Consider the following 17,834-nt stretch of genomic DNA (forward strand, 5'->3'; position numbering starts at 1 on the left):
AATGGTCTTGATCTGAATCCAGCTTTTATCAATAATAATGAAAATCTCTGTTTGCTGAAAGAGATTTCATGCAGAATTACTTTATGCACCCACAATACAAAGCTTCAGAATGACGGAGATCTCACCCAATTTTATTTTGCTGGTTTTATGTTTCAGATGATTATCTTCTCCAACCTGTACGCCCTTCTGTTCTTCTCTCTCAGAGACTTACCCAGTTCACCCTAATTACATCCATGTTATTTGCTTCAACTATTCCCTGTTCCAAGTTCTCATAACTCTGTCAGCGAAGGAAAGTTTCATCTAAATTTCTTACAAGATGTTTGCAGGATTATCTTTGACTTATGACTCCTCTTTTTGGATTGACCATCACAGAAACCTAGAAATGGGAACTTTTGTAGCCAATTATTAACTGTTTTGGCACAAACAACAATGAGTGAACTTCTGTTATCTCCATTAGGGTGGCTGAATTCATTTGGAAAATTATCAACTGTTGCAGCAGGTGGCGCTCTTCTATACCCAAGGAACTAAGTTGCCTTTGGGCACCAGTGCTTAAAGGGTATGGAAGTAGAATGCTTTCTGTTCCGCAGAAAACATATCATCCATCTTCATAAACATGAGAAAGTCTGCAAATGCGGGAAATCCAAACAACACACTGGAGGAACCTAGCAGATCAGGCAGCATCAATGGAAATGAATAAACAGTCGATACTTTGGGCTGAGTCACTTCTTCAGGACTGGGGGGGAAGGGGAAAGATGCCAGAGTAAAAAGGTGAGTGAGGGAAAGGAGGATAGCCACTATAAGGTGATAGGTGAAGCCAAGTGGGTGGGAAAAGCAAAGGGCTGGAAAAAAAGGAATCTGACCAGAGGGGAGAGTGGGCCATAGCAGAAAGGAAAGGAGGGCTGGACCAGGGGGAGGTGATAGGCAGGTGAAAAGTGGTAAAGGGCCAGATTGGGGAATAGAAGGAGAGAGGAGGGGGAGGGAAATAATTTCACTGGAAGGAGAAATTGATATTCATGGCATCATGTTGAAGGCTACCCTGATGTAATATAAGGTGTCGCTCATCCAACCTGAGGAAGGCTTCATTGTGGCAGAAGAGGAGGCCATGGACTGACATGCCGGAATGGGAATCGGAGTTAAAATATTTGGCCACCAGGAAATTCCACTTTTGGCGGATGAGGCAGAGGTGCTTGATGATGTGGTCCCCGAATTTACAACGGGTCTCACTGATGTAGAGGAGGCTGCATCGCAACCACTGAACACAATGGTGACCCCAGGAGATTCACAGGTGAAGTGTTGCCTCACCTGGAAGGGCTGTTTGGGGCAAATGAGGAAGTGAATGGTCAGGTGTAGTACTTGAGCTGCCTGCAAGGTTAAGTGCTGGGTGGGAGATTAGTGGGGAGGGATGAATGGATAAGGGAATAACAGAGGGAGCAGAGGGAGAAGAGTAGGTAAACATATGTTTGATGGTAGAGTCCCTTTGGAGATGGTGGAAATTGTGGAGAATGGTGTGTTGGATGTGGAGGCTCATGGGGTGGTAGGTAAGGACAAGTGGAATTTTACCACAATTAAGGTAGCGGGAAGTCGGGGTGAGCTCAAATGTATGAGGAATGGAAGGGATTCGGGAGAGCAACATCAATGGTGGAGGAAGGGAACCCCCATTCTTTGAAATCCATCTTCATTATCTCAAAAGTTATTGTTAAATGTATTAATACTAAATGGAGATGATTATTGACTTCAGGAGGAAGAAGACGGTGGTCCATGAGCCAGTCCTCATTGGGGGATCAGGAGAGGGTCAGAAACTTTAAATTCCTTGGTGTAATAATCTCGTGTTGTCTTTGGCCCAGGATGTAAGTGCAATTATGAAGAAAACATAGCAGCACCTCTACTTCCTTGTAAGTTTGCAAAGATTCAGCATGACATCTAAAACTTTGACAAACTTCTATAGATGTGTGGTGGAGAGGATATTGACTGGTTGCATTACAGCCTGGTATAGAAACACCAATGTTCTTGAATGGAGAACCATATAAGAGGTAGTGGATACGGCCCATTCCATCATGGGTAAAGCCCTCCTCACTACTGAGCACATTGACACAGAGTGCAGTTGCTGGAAAGCAGCACCCATCATCAAGGATCCCCATCATCCTGGTCATGTTCTCTTCTCATCAGGAAGAAGGTGCAGGAGCCGCAGGACTCAGACCACCAGGTTCAGGAACAATTCTTACCCCTCAACCATCAGGCTCTTGAACCAGAGGGAATAACTTCATTCAACTATGGACTATGGACTCACTTTTAAGGACTCTTCATCTCATGTTTTTGTCACAATATGTTTATTTGCATTTTAATACCACGAAATACAGCTTTTACCTTCCTATACTTTCTTATATTATTCAGAAAATACAGAAGTTGCTGTATTAACACAACAAACACACACAAAAAAAACACAAAAAAATGCTTCTCCTATTTCAACAAGTGGTAATCTATATACATAAAAAAGTGTAAAATTTAACAGGTATTTATAATACAATTCAAAAATCAATAAGTAAATAATATAACTTTTCTACAAATTTTGGAAGCTGCATTGTCTACAGAAGGTAATACTCTTTTAGTCCAAATCCTTGACATAGTTAATGAAGGGTCACCATATATTCTCAAATATCTGCTGTTTAGACCTTAATATCCTTTCCAATGGGAGACTTCATAACATCTGCCTTATCCATTGAGTAGCGCTTGGTCTATAAGTACTTTTCCATAATTGTGCAATACATTTTTTAGCATGAAGTAAGCTGAGATCTATAAATGCTTGTTAATTTTTACTGTAATTATATTTCTCTAGGTACAAACCCAACAGAAAGAGTTTAGGGTCCAACGAAACTTGTTTTGAAATAATTTTCTCGATTATAGCTCGTACCTCTTCCCAGAATGCTCCAGTCTCTCTACATTGCCACATACAATGAAACAATGTACCTCTAGCTTCTGTACATTTTGTGCATATGTCTGATATGTTTTTGATGTATCGGTTTAATTCCACTGGTGTGACATATGTCAACATTAACCATTTGTACTGTATCAATATAAGGCGAGTGTTTATTGACTTAGTATGAGCATTGGTCCAAGTTGTTTTCCACTCTTCGTCCGAAATTTTAAGCTGCAAATTTTCCTCCCAAGTTTTCAACTTGTATTGTGAATTTTCAGATGAGCAAGATACCAGCAAATTATAAAATTCCGAAATGATACCCTCTCTCAAACTGTCCTTCATCATGATTTTTTCCCCCCTAGTGTGAATGTAGGGGTGTGGTAAGTGTGTGTAGTTTTGGTTTACCTTAACAAAACTTCTTAACTGGAGGTATTTGTAGAAATGTTTACTATTGAGGTCAAAGGTACACCTCAGCTCCTCAAAAGGCATCATAATGTCTCCGAGTCTGCTAAATAAAGGTTTTGAATCATTTGAAGTCCCTTGGATTTCCATTCTTTAAATGTCACATCTGTTCTTCCTGGTACTTGATTGCCCCATATTGGACTATGTTGTGAATATAAAGAAGATCTGGAATTAGCCAGCAACAAAGAAGAAGTTGGGCATCCCATTGATAATTTGAAATCAGGGAAAAGGGCAGGACCAGATGGCCTTCCAATTGATCTGTATAAAAAATTCAAGAATAAATTGCTAACTCCACTTTGGAAATGTTTCTAGAGGGATTTCAGAATGGTAGTCTTCCACCCTCTATGAATAACGCTTTGATTACCTTACTGCCAAAACCAGATAAACCTCCAAACAGGTGTGAGAACATGAGACCCATTAGTTTGTTAAATTCTGATCTTAAGATAATCTGTAAACTTTTAGCAAAACATCTACAAAACTTGCTGCCTAATATCATAAGTAGAGATCAAAATGGATTTATAATGGGAAGGCAAGGTTTCCATTATGTAAGAAGGGTATTGAATATTATCCACAATAACAAAGAAGCATCAGATGCAGCACTTCTATCATTGGATGCCAAAAAGGCCTTTGCTAGGGTTGAATGGCCTTATCTTTTCAATGTCTTAGAAAGACTTGGGTGTGGAAATAACTTCATAAAATGGGTTCGGGTAATATACAAAAAATCTACACCAGAAATCTTAACAAATAGAAACATTTCAAAACCAATAACAATCAGTAAAGGTTGCCGACAAGGTTGTCCATTCTCGCCCTTATTATTTACAATGGCAATTGAACCTTTAGCAATAGCAATGCGTTCACACCTTCAGTTCTGTGGAATAACAACAGGACAGATAGAACACAGAATTGCCTTGTATGCTGATGATATAATTTTATTTATATCCAATTTAAATAACTCAATCCCAACCTTGCTACAGCTAATTAAATCACTTGGTGAGATTTCAGGATATAAAGTGAATAATACTAAATCCTCTATATTACTGCTCAATGCTAATGAAAGAAGGGATTCAATTTCGGAGGTAATCCAACTTAATGTTGTACAACAATTTAAGTATTTGGGAGTAGAGATTCTGCCAAGGTTGGAACATATTGTTAATGCTAAATATGACCCCTTAATGTTAGATATTAATAAGTCAATTGAAAGATGGGTGGCTCTACCAATAACTGCAATTGGGAGAATCAACATTCTAAAAATGAATATACTACCAAAGCTGCTCTAGCTATTCCAAAATATTCCTTTGCCACCACCTTTAGACCTGTTCTCAAAAATCAAAACGATATTTCTGAGATTTATATGGAACAATAGGAGAGCAAGACTTTGTTTATCTTTATTGTATTTGCCATTTGATCGAGGGGGGGGGGGGGTCTAAAATGTCCAAACATCATGTGGTATTATTGGGCTGTACAGCTGAGAACTATTATGTTCTAGTTTTCAACAGATGATTCTCCTCATTGGATAGAAATGGAATCTCATGGTCTAAAATTACCTCTTCCTTTATACATATACTCAGATACAGTTAAAACATTACAGAAGCAAACTAAAAATCCAATTGTAAAGCACATGATAAAGGTATGGTATGATATTTAAAGGAACCATCTCATGTTTTTGATATTTATTATTATTCTTTTTTCTTTAGTATTTGCACAATTTGTCATCTTTTGCACTTTAGTTGTTTGTCCATTCTCTGTTGGATGTGGTCTTTCATTAATTCTATTATGCCTCGGATTTACTGAATACGTTTGTAAGAAAACAAATCTCAGTACAAAATATGTACTTTGAACTTTGAAGAGAAAATATGGTGAATGTTAAGCAATCAATTTATTTTTTGGAAAATAGTTAGATTTTTTAAAATCTTTCCAATATCAAAACAATTGTGTCAAACAACAATTACCTACTGACCATTTTACATTCATTTCATTTGCTATAAAAGGCAAAGCAATAAACACAAATTCCTGTTCCCTTGTTACAGAAATTTAATTGCATCTTGTTCTTACTTTTAATCAACATTGTTACTATAAGCTTCTAAAATAAAATTGTACAGGTATCACTTAGCCACCAAAGTTTTTGTCCTAATAACTTAAAGAAACACGAAGAAATTAATTCATTACCTCTTGATTCCCATGTCTCTAATAGCTGTGGAAGGAGGGCCAATAAAAATGATGCCTTCTTTTTTACACCATTCTGCAAACTCTGTGTTTTCTGAAAGGAATCCGTAGCCTGGGTGGATGGCCTTCAAGAAACAGTCAGATCACAACACAACATTGTGTAAAAATTCAAAACTGGCGATATTAAAAAACATCATTAAACAAATAATGAAGATCAAAATGAATGGGCATTTTTACATAATTAAGATTTTATGAGCTTGAAGCTAGCAGAACAGAGGGATCATTGCAATGAAGAGTGCCATTCAATACAGAATGGCTAATACATAAGGCAATTCCATTCATCTAAGCCTGTTGATCTACTATAAATCTATTGCAATTACAAAGACACAGGGGCCATAGAATGGCAGGACTGAAAACAATAACAGATGATAAAGTATTACAAGTACAGAGCCAGCACAGTGCAGACAGACAAAAAAGGTGCAAGGCAATGAAGAGGTAGGCTAGAGGTCAAGCGTCCATTTTACTTTACAAGGGAACCATTCAAAAGTCTCATAACAGTGGGATAGAAGCTGTCCTTGAACATGACAGTACACACTTTTACACTTTTGTATCTTCTGCCTGATTTGGGAGGGGTGAAGGCGAGAGAAGAGAGAAAGGCCGGGGTAGGAGGATCTTTGATTATGATGACTGCTTTACCGGAATACCAAGAAGTAGAGATGGAGGGGTGGCTCATTTCTGTGATACTTTGCGCTGTGTCCACAACTCTATCGACAGCACAGTTTTTGGCAGTTTTGGACATAGCTGTTGCCATACCAAGCTCTGATGCATCTGCTTAGGATGATTTCTATGTTGCATCTATAAACAAGTGGAGACAGTCAATAGGATCGTGTCAAATTTCTTTAGCCTCCTGAGAAAGAAGAGGTGTCTGGAATGCACTGCCAGGGTGGTGAAGAGTCAGATATGATAACAATGCTTGAGGCGTAGCTAGGGACAGAATACTATGAACCATGTGCAAGCAGATAGGATTAATTAGATTGGCATCATAATACGTCAAAAGGACTGGTCATGTGCTGAACTCTTCAATGTTCTACATTTTAAAGCAAGGAATACATGAATTTCAAACATTCCTTCTCAATGGTAACCAAACCATAATTTAACAAGATTACCTGTGCTTCTGTTAGCTTGGCGACTTGGATGATCTTTTCCATATTTAGATAGCTCTGCTGTGATGCTGCAGGACCTATATGGTATGCTTCATCAGCCTAAACAATCATAAAAGATCATACAGTCAAATATCTGTAGTGTATTCTATTGTAACCACTAGTACTTCTGAGTTGTCCAAACATGTTTGCTCAGCAGTTTCTATGTCATTCCCTAACACTTGGTTGTAAATCATTCTGGCAAAAATAGTTTCCTTTTTCTTTGCTTAATAGCTTCATTGAAGCAGAAATGACCAATAGTCAATTTACACGAACTCTTAAAAACACAGTTGTCCAAAACTTCAAAAAAATTAAAATTAATTAAAACTATTGGTGCTTTCTAAGGTTTTAGTTTCTTCAGAAGCTCGCTTGCCTCAATCAAAGAAAGAACATCTAGTAACAATAACACGTACTGCAGAATTAGGAAATAAAAGAGCATAAGATATAGGAGCAGAATTCGGCCAGTCGACCTGTCAATTCTGCTCCACCAAATACATGTATGGATTTCGGTCCAATATTTCTTTACATCATGTGCAAAGCCAAAGGCACTCAAACAAGGAGATGACTTTTTTTTTTAATACTGTGGCGACCCACTTCTTAGCACACTCGAACAGGCTCACAAATAGCCAGTGCGCCGGCACAAAGGCCAGTCCCAAAAGGGCACCAGGTCTGCTTCACCAACAAGGGGAAAAGCCTGCGGGGGATTGTGAGTACGTGCCCCTACAGCATCCGCGCCCGGGGATCTGGGATCAGGGAGGCTTTAAAGCAAGGCTGTGAAGTTCGAATAAAATCTTTCTTTAACTGCAGTTTACTGACTCCGTGTCGTTATTTTAGCGCTGCGTGTAGCACACCGCTACAATCGGTGACCTCGACGATCCAAATGATATTTGGACCGGAGATGACCGACGCCACATCTGTTCATGCGGTTTTGTTGAAACTGCCAAGCTTCTGGACGCTGCGACCTCACCTATGGTTCCAGCAAACAGAAGCCCAATTCCACATTCGGCAGATAACCTCAGAGGACACACGTTACTACTACGTGGTGAGCTCCCTCAACCAGGACACAGCAGCCCAGGTTGAGGAGTTCTTACAGTCTCCCCCAGCGGACGGCAAGTACACGGAATTCAAAGCCCTGCTCATAAGGACTTTCGGACTCTCACAGCACGAGCGGGCTGCCCGTTTATTGCACCTGGATGGCTTGGGAGACAGACCTCCATCGGCTTTAATGAATGAGATGTTGTCTCTGGCCGGCGGACACAAACCCTGCCTCATGTTTGAGCAGGCATTCCTGGAGCAGCTGCCCGAGGACATACGACTGCTGCTGTCCGACGCGGACATTACCTCTGACAGAGGCACCCAGTTCACCTCCAGCCTGTGGTCAGCTATGGCCAGCCTTTTGGGGACACAGCTGCACCACACCACTGCCTACCACCCACAGTCGAACGGCCTGGTGGAGCGTTTCCACCGTCACCTAAAGTCGGCTCTCATGGCCCGCCTGAAAGGAGCTAACTGGGTTGTCATGCTTCCCTGGGACCTACTCAGCATCCGCACGGCGCCCAAAGACGACCTGCATGCCTCGTCGGCCGAGTTGGTATACAGCGCACCCCTGGTCGTCCCCGGGGAGTTCATACCAGCCCCAAGGGGGCAAGAGGAAGAACCCGCAGCAGTCCTGGGCAGACTACGCGAGAGGCTCGGTGACCTGGCCCCCATACCCACTTCGCAGCATGGGCAGAACCCGACCTGCGTACCCAAAGACCTGCAGAACTGTAAATTTGTGTTTGTACGAAGGGGCGGGCATCGGCCACTGCTGCAACGGCCCTACGAGGGGCCATTTACGGTGCTCAGGAACAATGGGTCCACGTTCGTGCTGGACGTTGGGGGGAGAGAGGAGGTTTTCACGGTGGTCCGACTCAAACCGGCCCATGTGGACTTGGCGCAACCAGTCGAGTTTCCGGCACTGCGGCGCAGAGGCCAACCTCCCAAACAGGTTCCGGCCCAGACTGTGGACATGGGGGTGTGTATCGCCAGTTCTGGGGGGAGGGGGGGGGGTTATGTGGCAACCCACTTCCTAGCACACTCGAGCTGGCTCACAAATAGCCAGCGCGCCGGCACAAAGGCCAGTCCCAAAAGGGCACCAGGTCTGCTTCACCAACAAAGGGAAAAGCCTGCGGGGGATTGTGAGTACGTGCCCCTACAGCATCCGCGCCCGGGGAGGGCGGGATCAGGGAGGCTTTAAAGCAAGGCTGTGAAGTTCGAATAAAATCTTTCTCTAACTGCAGTTTACCAACTCCATGTCGTTATTTTAGCGCTGCGTGTAGCACACCGCTACAATACTTTATTTTCAAAATTTTCAAAAAACAATATAATCAACAAGAACATAAAAGCTCAGACATGTATGAAAACAAAATGAGCTAAAAAAAAAGGACATAACATTAGAGTGATGCCTGCTGTACAAAGTGCTCAAAAGTGCTAAACATTAAGTCTCAAATGAGGGCCATGAAAGATTAGCTGAGAGGAAATTGTTCATCTGCCCCCAGCCTTGTCTAGGTAGGCAGAAATGGATCCCAGATAGCCGAAAATGTTTTAATTGAATTGTTTCTCAAGAACCTGAGTCTCTCCATCTGTATGACTGAGATCATGTCAGCCATCCATCTCTGGAAAGATGGGGGAGAGGGTGATTTCCATTCCCTCAGGATAAGTTGTTTAGTGACAGTCATCCCCAGCATTCGAGACTGTTGTATGGCTGTAGGGAAGTGTAGAGTTGGTTGCGAACAGCCAAAGATGACGAGACCAGCTTCCAAGGGGAAGGATCTTTTATAGGCCTTTGAGTACCAGTCAAATATTTTGGACCAAAATCCAGTCAGTGAAGGGCAAAACCAAGAGGTGTGTGATGATGTGCCCTCCATCCCTTGATTGTTAAAACTCGAACTATTGTAATGAGAATTTTAAATAAAATTTAAGATTATTAATCTCTTTGTTTGCTAAGTGAAAATCTACAATGGCAGAATTAAATGTATCGTTCACACCAACTGCATAATCAAAGGAGACACGGAGCAAATGAAATTCTGAATGACCTATCTAATGAGGTATATTATTTACAAAATTTTATTTTATACTCACACGTCTGACTCATTAAAAGGAACATGTACTAATAGAAAATGTTAATTTGTTCTCACTGATGACCAGATTAGATATTCAAAATAATTTTGAATAGTCTATTATAAGATTATGAGAAAAAAATGAAAAATAATTTGAAAGGCAGCATTCTGAATCAGTAAGGGGTTCCAATATATAATTTCTCACCAGAAACTAAAAGTCAATAAATCCCAAAAGCCCAAAAATCCATGTCCCCAAGTTCTGAAACAGTTGTCTATGGAGATAGTGAATGCTCTGGTTATAACCTTCCCAAACTCTATAGGTGCTAGAATTATTCTTGATGTAACCCCTCTAATAAAGAAAGGAGTGGGAGAAAGCAGACAACTGCCTTGTCAGTCTAACATTAGTAGCAGGTTGAATGCTGGAATCTACCATGTGAACACTGAAAAAATAGGACCGAGCACAATCAGTGTGATTTATGTAAGAAAAATCATGTTTGACTAACTTAGAGTTCTTTTGAGAACATGACTCGTACTGAAAAAGGGGAAGCAGCAGATGTGGTGCATTTGGGAGGTCCCAGCCAAAAGATTGGTCAATAAATTTAGAGACAAAAAGCTGGGAGGTAACATAATGACAGGAATTTAGAATGGGTTATTGGAGAGAGGGAATAAAAGGATCTTTCTCAGGTTGCTGGCTGTGATTGATAGGATATTGCAGCTATTCACAATCTACATCCATGATATAGCTGAGGGGACCTAATGTTACTATATATATATATCCATGTTTGCAGAATTTGGGATTGTAAATAGAGCAGATGATGTATATAGACAAGCTGAGTGAGTTAACATGAACATGACAGATGCAATATAACGTGCCAAAAGTGAAATTATATGCTCTGCTGCACAAACAGAAAAGCAAAATATTTTTTATAATGATGAAATCAAAATGACCTTGTACAAAGAAGTCTCTGAAAGCCAATATGCAGATACAGATAGTCACCGAGTTACGAACGTCCGACTTAAGGACAACTCGTACTTACGAACAGAGGACGGAGAACGCCATCCGCCATTTTAAGTCATTGCTGTTGACACTGTGTTGAGTGTTTAAACTTTGCATTTGGCTTAAATTTTTCTTAGTAAGACTCACCCTGACCCCGACCCTGACCCTGACCCCCCCCCCATCCCCGTTCCGGTTGGCTGGTAGCGCAGTCAGATCAGCACCGGGCTAGAGAATGGAGGTTCCCGAGTTCGATTTAGTGACAGACCGCTCCTGTGCCAGTTTGATGTTGATCCAGTGACCCCCAGACCATCTGTGCCAGGTTGATGCTGAGCTCACAACTCGACCTCGTTAAAAAAAACACTGCCACCTCCAGTTTAAATTCCCACGTGGAATATTGTGGAGGATCAAATACCCAAACCCAGCACAGCCTCCACTTGTCCCATTTAACCTGTCTCAGTGCAGTGGTCCTTAGGACCCAGGGAATTCAGTGCGGTGGTCCTTAGGACCCAGCGGACCTCGGGAGCTGGTGGAGCTTGGGACCCGCCGCCCGCTCTGTTTCTGTTCCAGTGACGGGAAGCGATCGCGATTGAAAATAAAGTGGAAATAATAAAGCATTTGGAAAGAGGTGAAACACCATCGGTCATTGGAAAAGCGTTAGTCTACAGTCGGTCAACGATTGGAACAATTTTAAAGAATAACGGATAAAGTGAGAATAATGGAGCATGTGAAAGGCCCTGTCCTGATGAAAACTACAATTATTACTAAGCAGCACAGTGGTTTAATTTTTGGAATACATACGTTTCTTAAGTGTTTTATGTGCATAGAAAGGTAAAATATATACTATATACTAAGACAAACATTTGACTAACTGACGCTAAATAATACCGGATGTACTTACGTACAAATCCAATTTAAAGACGGACTCAGGAACAGAACTTGTACGAACATTAGGAGATTGTTGAATATTGTTTATACTCCCTCACATAACACTTCAGAATGCATGATTTCATTAGATGTGGAGAAAGCATTTGATAGAGTTGAATGGCCTTACTTATTTAATGTGTTGGAGAAGTTTAATTTTAGTCCGATATTTATATCATGGATTAAATTGATTTATCATACTCCAGTAGCCTCAGTGTTTACCAATAATCAAAGATCTCCCTTTTTTCGCCTATTTTGGGGCACTAGACAAGGATGTCCTCTTAGTCCATTACTATTTAACATTGCCTTAGAACCTTTGGCAATTGCCATCAGACAATCACAGGATATTTTGGGTATTAATCGTGGGACAGACATTCATAAGTTATCTTTGTATGCAGATGATTTATTACTATTCATTTCTAACCCGGTGAAATCCATCCCAGCAGTTTTATCACTAAACGGGTCCCAATTTATGGAAATTTACCTTTTAAATTAGTTAATGATTCTTTTACTTATTTAGGAATCAAAATCACAAAAAACCATAAAGATTTATTTAGATTTAATTTTTTACCCTTAATTGATCAGATTAAAGGTTTGTTTACTAAATGGTCACCTTTATCTTTATCCCTAATAGGTAGGATTAATGCTATTAAGATGGTTATTTTACCTAAGTTTTTATATATTTTTCAAGCGATACCAATTTTTATCCCGAAATCTTTTTTTACTAATGTTGAATCTAAAATTTCTTCATATATATGGCAGAATAAAAATCCCAGGTTAGGTAAAATATATTAACAGAAGACAAAAAAGGAAGGCGGGTTAGCATTACCTAATTTCAGATTTTACTATTGGGCAGTTAATATTAGATATTTGTTATGTTGGTTGAAAGATGGGGGTGGATCTTTCGGCCCTCGGGTGAGTTTAGAAACTAAATCTGTATCAGCTTATGCTCTGGGTTCTATTTTAGGGACTTCTTTCCCTTTTGCTCTTTCTAAATTGCCGAAACGAATTGACAACCCGATAGTTAAACATACTTTGCGTATATGGTTTCAATTTCGGAGATTTTTTGGGTTGACTCAATTTGTTTTAAATAGTCCTATTGTATCTAATTGTTTTTTCCACCCTTCCATTATAGATCAAGCTTATTCGGCTTGGAAAACTAAGGGATTACTAAGATTTTCTGATTTATTTTTGGACAATTGTTTCATGTCTTTTGAGCAATTATCCAACAAATATAACTTGCCTAGATTTCATTTTTTTAGATATTTACAGATTAGACATTTTTTAAGTTCTGTACTCCCTACGTTTCCAAATTTTGTGCCTTCAGATATTTTGGAGAGTTTATTTGAATTAGACCCTTTTCAAAAAGGGCTTATTTCAAAACTTTATAATATAATTATGAAGATACGTTCAGAGCCACTTTATAAGATTAAAAAGGATTGGGAAAGAGAGCTTAGTCTTATTATTTCTAGTGAGAATTGGGATAGAATTCCTCAATCAGTTAATACATCATCGTTATGTGCCAAACATTCATTAATACAATTTAAGGTCGTACATAGGGCCCATATGTCCAAGGATAAATTAGCTCATTTTTACTCTCACATTAGTCCTATTTGTGATAGATGTCAATCTGAAATTGCGTCTTTAACTCATATGTTTTGGTCTTGTTCATTTTTGGAGAAAGATTGGAAAGATATTTTTGATATTATTTCTGCGGTTTTGAATATTGATTTACAACCTCATCCTATTACCACAATTTTTGGTTTACCAATGTTAGACTCACTGCATTTATCTTCTTCTGCCCGTCGAATGATCGCATTTCTAACTCTGATGGCTAGAAGATCTATATTGTTGAATTGGAAGGAAATTAATCCTCCCACTGTATTTAATTGGTTCTCTCAAACAACGTTATGTTTAAATTTAGAAAAAATTAGAAGTGGTGCTTTTGAGACCTATTAAATTTGAAAAGTTATGGAGACCATTTATTCAACATTTTCATATGATGTAATATGACCCTGTGCCAAGTTCATTTGATTTCCCAGCTTTTAGTTTATGTATGTTGAGAGGACCGGAAGTGACGGCATTGATGAATATTTATTTTTGTTGCTTCTTTTTTCTTCTATATTAGTTATTAGATTAGTAGATTAGCTAGTTTTGCATAATATATATATTTTTTATTTTTTTTCTTTCTTTTTTCTTTTTTTTATATCATATATTATGAAATATTTAAGACTTACCATGTTCATACATATATTTTAAGGCTTATGTCTTGGTAAACTCATTTATATTGTAACTATTATGTATATTTTTTTTCATATGTAATGGAATTTGTATGTTGGTAATTTCTTTATCAATATATCATTTGTATTCTGTCCATATTACTAATAATAATAAAAAGATTTAGAAAGAAAGAAAGAATAGAACTTGTACGTAACCCGGGGACAGCCTGTATAACAAGCAGGTAGGGATGTTGGACTTCCTACTGAAAGATTTTGAGTACAGGATAAAGATGCCTCTCTGCAATAACATAAAGTGGGAATCCACCTGCAGTACCTATAAACTTTTGGCCACCTTACCTAAAGGAAGTTATATTTGCCATAGAGGGGAATGGGCACAAAAGAGGCACTGAAGACAGTGTTGATTAGTGGTGGTCTTATGCTGAATGGCAGCGAAGCTGAGGGCATGGCGACCTACGGCTGCTCCTATCTTCTTGTGAATTTGTGAGAGAGATTGTAGCAGAAGTTTCTCTGGACTGGTTCTGTTTAGTCGTGGTAGTGTGAGCACTCGAGTCGAGTAAGATCTTCTCCTATTGTTGAGTCCTCAGGTGGCTCTAGAGGCTGATCCAGGATCCACATGTTCTGGTGCAGTGTGGACACGAGCAAGTGGTGGCTGTGGTCAGTGGTTGGGTCTTTTGGTTGTTCATTCCCTCCTTTCACAGCTCCTGCTTCTTCTCTGAGGCACAGTGGAGGTCGCTCTCAAGTAGCGCTGCTCCCTCTTGAACAGATTTCTTCCTATTGAGTGCAATGTCTTCTCAGCAATGTAATGTTGAATTTCTTCAGGCTGATTTTTACATTATCTTTCAAGCATTTCCTTTCCCCACCAGGGGCTCACAGACCTTCCTTCTACAGGGGGTAAAGGATCTGTTTAGGAAGATGTAAGTTAGGCACCTGAATTACACGACCTATCCAACAGAGTTGGTAAGCACAAAGTACACTGCAGATGCTGTGGTCAAATCAAGACGTACAAAAAAGCTGGCTGAACTCAGCAGGTCGGGCAGCATCCATTGAAATGAGCAGTCAACGTTTCGGGCCGAGACCCTTCGACAGGACTTGAGTTGGTGTTGCTTTATCATGGTGGAAATACTGTTCATGTTGGCCTCTTCCAGTACGTTGGTGTCAGCGTGTTTGTCCTTCCAGATGATCCTCAAAATTTTTCATAAGGTTCTTTGGTAGTATTGTTCTAGGCCTTTCACATGTCTACTGTAATTGGTCCATGATTCAGCTCCGTACAGTAATGTATGGTTCTGATTATGGTGAATAACTGAATAGACCAGGCATGTGTTGTCTGGACATCAGTTGGATGAGAGGAGATTTAACTGAAACTTACATAATTATTACACTTGATAGGCTAAATATAAGGAGCATGGCTCTACTGGTGGAGAGGCCCAGAACCAGGGGTCCATTACAGTTTGAGATGAGGAGAAATTTCTTCACACAGAGTACAATGAACCTTTGGAATTTTTACCCTGTAAGGTGATGCACCATCAATAACTCTCGGAGACGTAAGGCGAGATATAGGCTTTTATTGGCTGTGTTACGAAATCCCATAACTGGATCACTTACCAGCAAAGATAGAGAAGTCCGTTGAAGTCTAATGGTACTATTTTTAAAAGTTTTTATTTATAAAGAGGCACAAAAGTAAGATTAATACAAACAGTCAGATAATATACGTCGTCACTACTCAATCTAAAAGCGCGGGTCTAATAATAACTATTAATAAGAAACAGCTCGATCGTTTGTCTAGGGAATAGTATATTGTCCGATGGAAATATAAAAGTCACTCAGTTCCTGCAGGCTTCAGCCTTTGGGGACCGCTGGGTTTTCACTTGTTGGAGAGAGAGAGAGATTGGTGAGAAAAGAAACTTGCCCGGGTCTTTTATGAAGTGAATCCGTTGAATCAGGGGAGCGGGCTTCCCCGTTGTTAGCTAAAAACTGGTTTCTGTGGTACCAGCGACCGATTCCAGCTGCGGAATCGAACGCACGTGGCTACCTTCAAATGGCTTCCCGCTACTACGGCATCGTTAGTGTTTCTTCTGGTGCGTCTGAAGGGGTTGTTCCCCCAGACCCTCTTTTATACTTCCTCACGGGGTCTCAGACGTCAATCAGGTTGGGATGATGCAATCTCTCTCTCAACCAGTCCACTTTGCCCGAGGGCTTGCACGTAGCATAGTCCCCAATCCCCAAACGTGGTCTCCAGGAGACAATGGTCAATGTCGCGTTATTTTGCATCGCTGTGGAACGAGGAATTCGGCACGTCTCTCTCCCCCATTTCCTGGGTCTACTGACCGCCCCCCCCCCCCCCCTTCAACTAGTGCTCTTGCGATCCTCACAAAGGAGAAGGCTGCGGGCATAACAGCTGGAAGAAAGAACAAGCATGCGAAATGACCACCACACTACATCCTGGAGACTGAGCCCGGGGCTGTGTCTCCAATCGCCTTTATATCGGGGTTCGTGGGAGGAGCCACAGGAGCAGTCAGCAGGGGGGCGTGTCCAGACAGGTACATGTAGTTCACTACATAAGGTTGTGGTCTCAATCATAGAATTAATTTAAAACACAGACTCCTGGATTTTTGCATATTAAGGTAATCAAGAGATACATGGATGATAGGGAAATGGTACTGGACTAGAAGACCTGTCATGTTCTTGATAAATGACATAGTAGGTTTGAAGGCGGAATAGCCTATTCCTACTATTGCTTATTAATTTCAACATCAGAATAAGCGCAAGTGCTTTACCCGTTACTAATAGAATCAGAGAGTCATAGAGTACTACAACACAAAAACAGGCCTTCCACCATGCCGAGCTGTTATTCTATCTAGTCTCATAGACCCATACTTGGACCAGAGATATCCATACCCCTCCTATCTCCAAACCTATCCAAGCTTCTCTTAAATGTTGCAATCACACCCACATCCACCACTTCCCTCCACACTTGCAAAACTCTCTGTGAAAAAGTTTTCCCTCAGGATCTTAAATATGTCACCTTTCATCCTGAGACCCCTAGTTCCAGTCTTCCTCAACCTCTGTGGGAAAAAGTCCGCTGGCATTTACGCTGTCTATATCCCTCTTGGTTTTATATACCGCTGTTGAATCTCCCCTCATTCTCCTACACACCAGGAAGTAAATTCCTCACCTCTAACCTTTCCCTATAACTCAGGTCCTCAAGTCCCAGCAAAATCCTGGTAAATTTTCTCTGTACTCTTTCAATCTTATTGACGTCTTTAGGTAAGTGACCAGCAACAGTATACAATACTCCAAATCAGGCCTCGCCAGCATCTTACAAAACTTCAACATAACAACCCAACTCCTGTACTCAGTACTTTGTTTAATGAAGGCAATGTGCCAAAAGCTCGTTTTACAACCCCATATACCTGTGACACCACATTCAAGGGATTATGGATCTCAATTCCCAGATCCCTTTATTCTACTGCACCCCTCTGTGCCCTCCTTTTCACTGGTTTGTCCTCCCAAAGTGCAACACCTCACACTTGTCTGCATTAAATTCCATCTGCTATTTTTCAAGCTCATCCAGATCCCTCTGCTTCAATAGACTTCCTAACTGTCCACTACTACCCCAATCTTGGTGTCAACCATAAATTTGCTGATCCAGTTAACCACATTTATCATCCAGATTATTTATATAGATGACAAACAAATCAGACCCAGCACCAGTCCCTGTGGAACTCCACTAGTCACAGGCTTCCAGTCAGACAGGCAACAATCTACAACCACTCTCATGTAGACAACATCCACTGCCTTTCCTCATCAACTTTCCTGATAACCTCCTTAAAAAAACTCTAA

General features: G+C 40.5%; 1 protein-coding gene across 3 annotated transcripts in view; it reads right to left on the reverse strand.

Annotated features, from left to right (window-relative positions):
- Nucleotides 1–17,834, reverse strand: part of mccc1 (methylcrotonyl-CoA carboxylase subunit) — an 80,027-nt gene that overhangs the window by 44,699 nt on the left and 17,494 nt on the right. For all 3 annotated transcript variants that reach the window (XM_059944901.1, XM_059944894.1, XM_059944907.1), the window contains exons 4-5: nucleotides 6,706–6,801; nucleotides 5,543–5,664 (exon numbers count right to left, since the gene is read on the reverse strand). In XM_059944901.1, coding sequence (XP_059800884.1) covers nucleotides 5,543–5,664; nucleotides 6,706–6,801 — 218 coding nt within the window. The remainder of the gene's footprint in view (nucleotides 1–5,542; nucleotides 5,665–6,705; nucleotides 6,802–17,834) is intronic.

The sequence above is a fragment of the Hypanus sabinus genome, chromosome 2 (genome assembly GCF_030144855.1).
Source record: "Hypanus sabinus isolate sHypSab1 chromosome 2, sHypSab1.hap1, whole genome shotgun sequence".
In the NCBI taxonomy this organism is placed as follows: domain Eukaryota; kingdom Metazoa; phylum Chordata; class Chondrichthyes; order Myliobatiformes; family Dasyatidae; genus Hypanus; species Hypanus sabinus.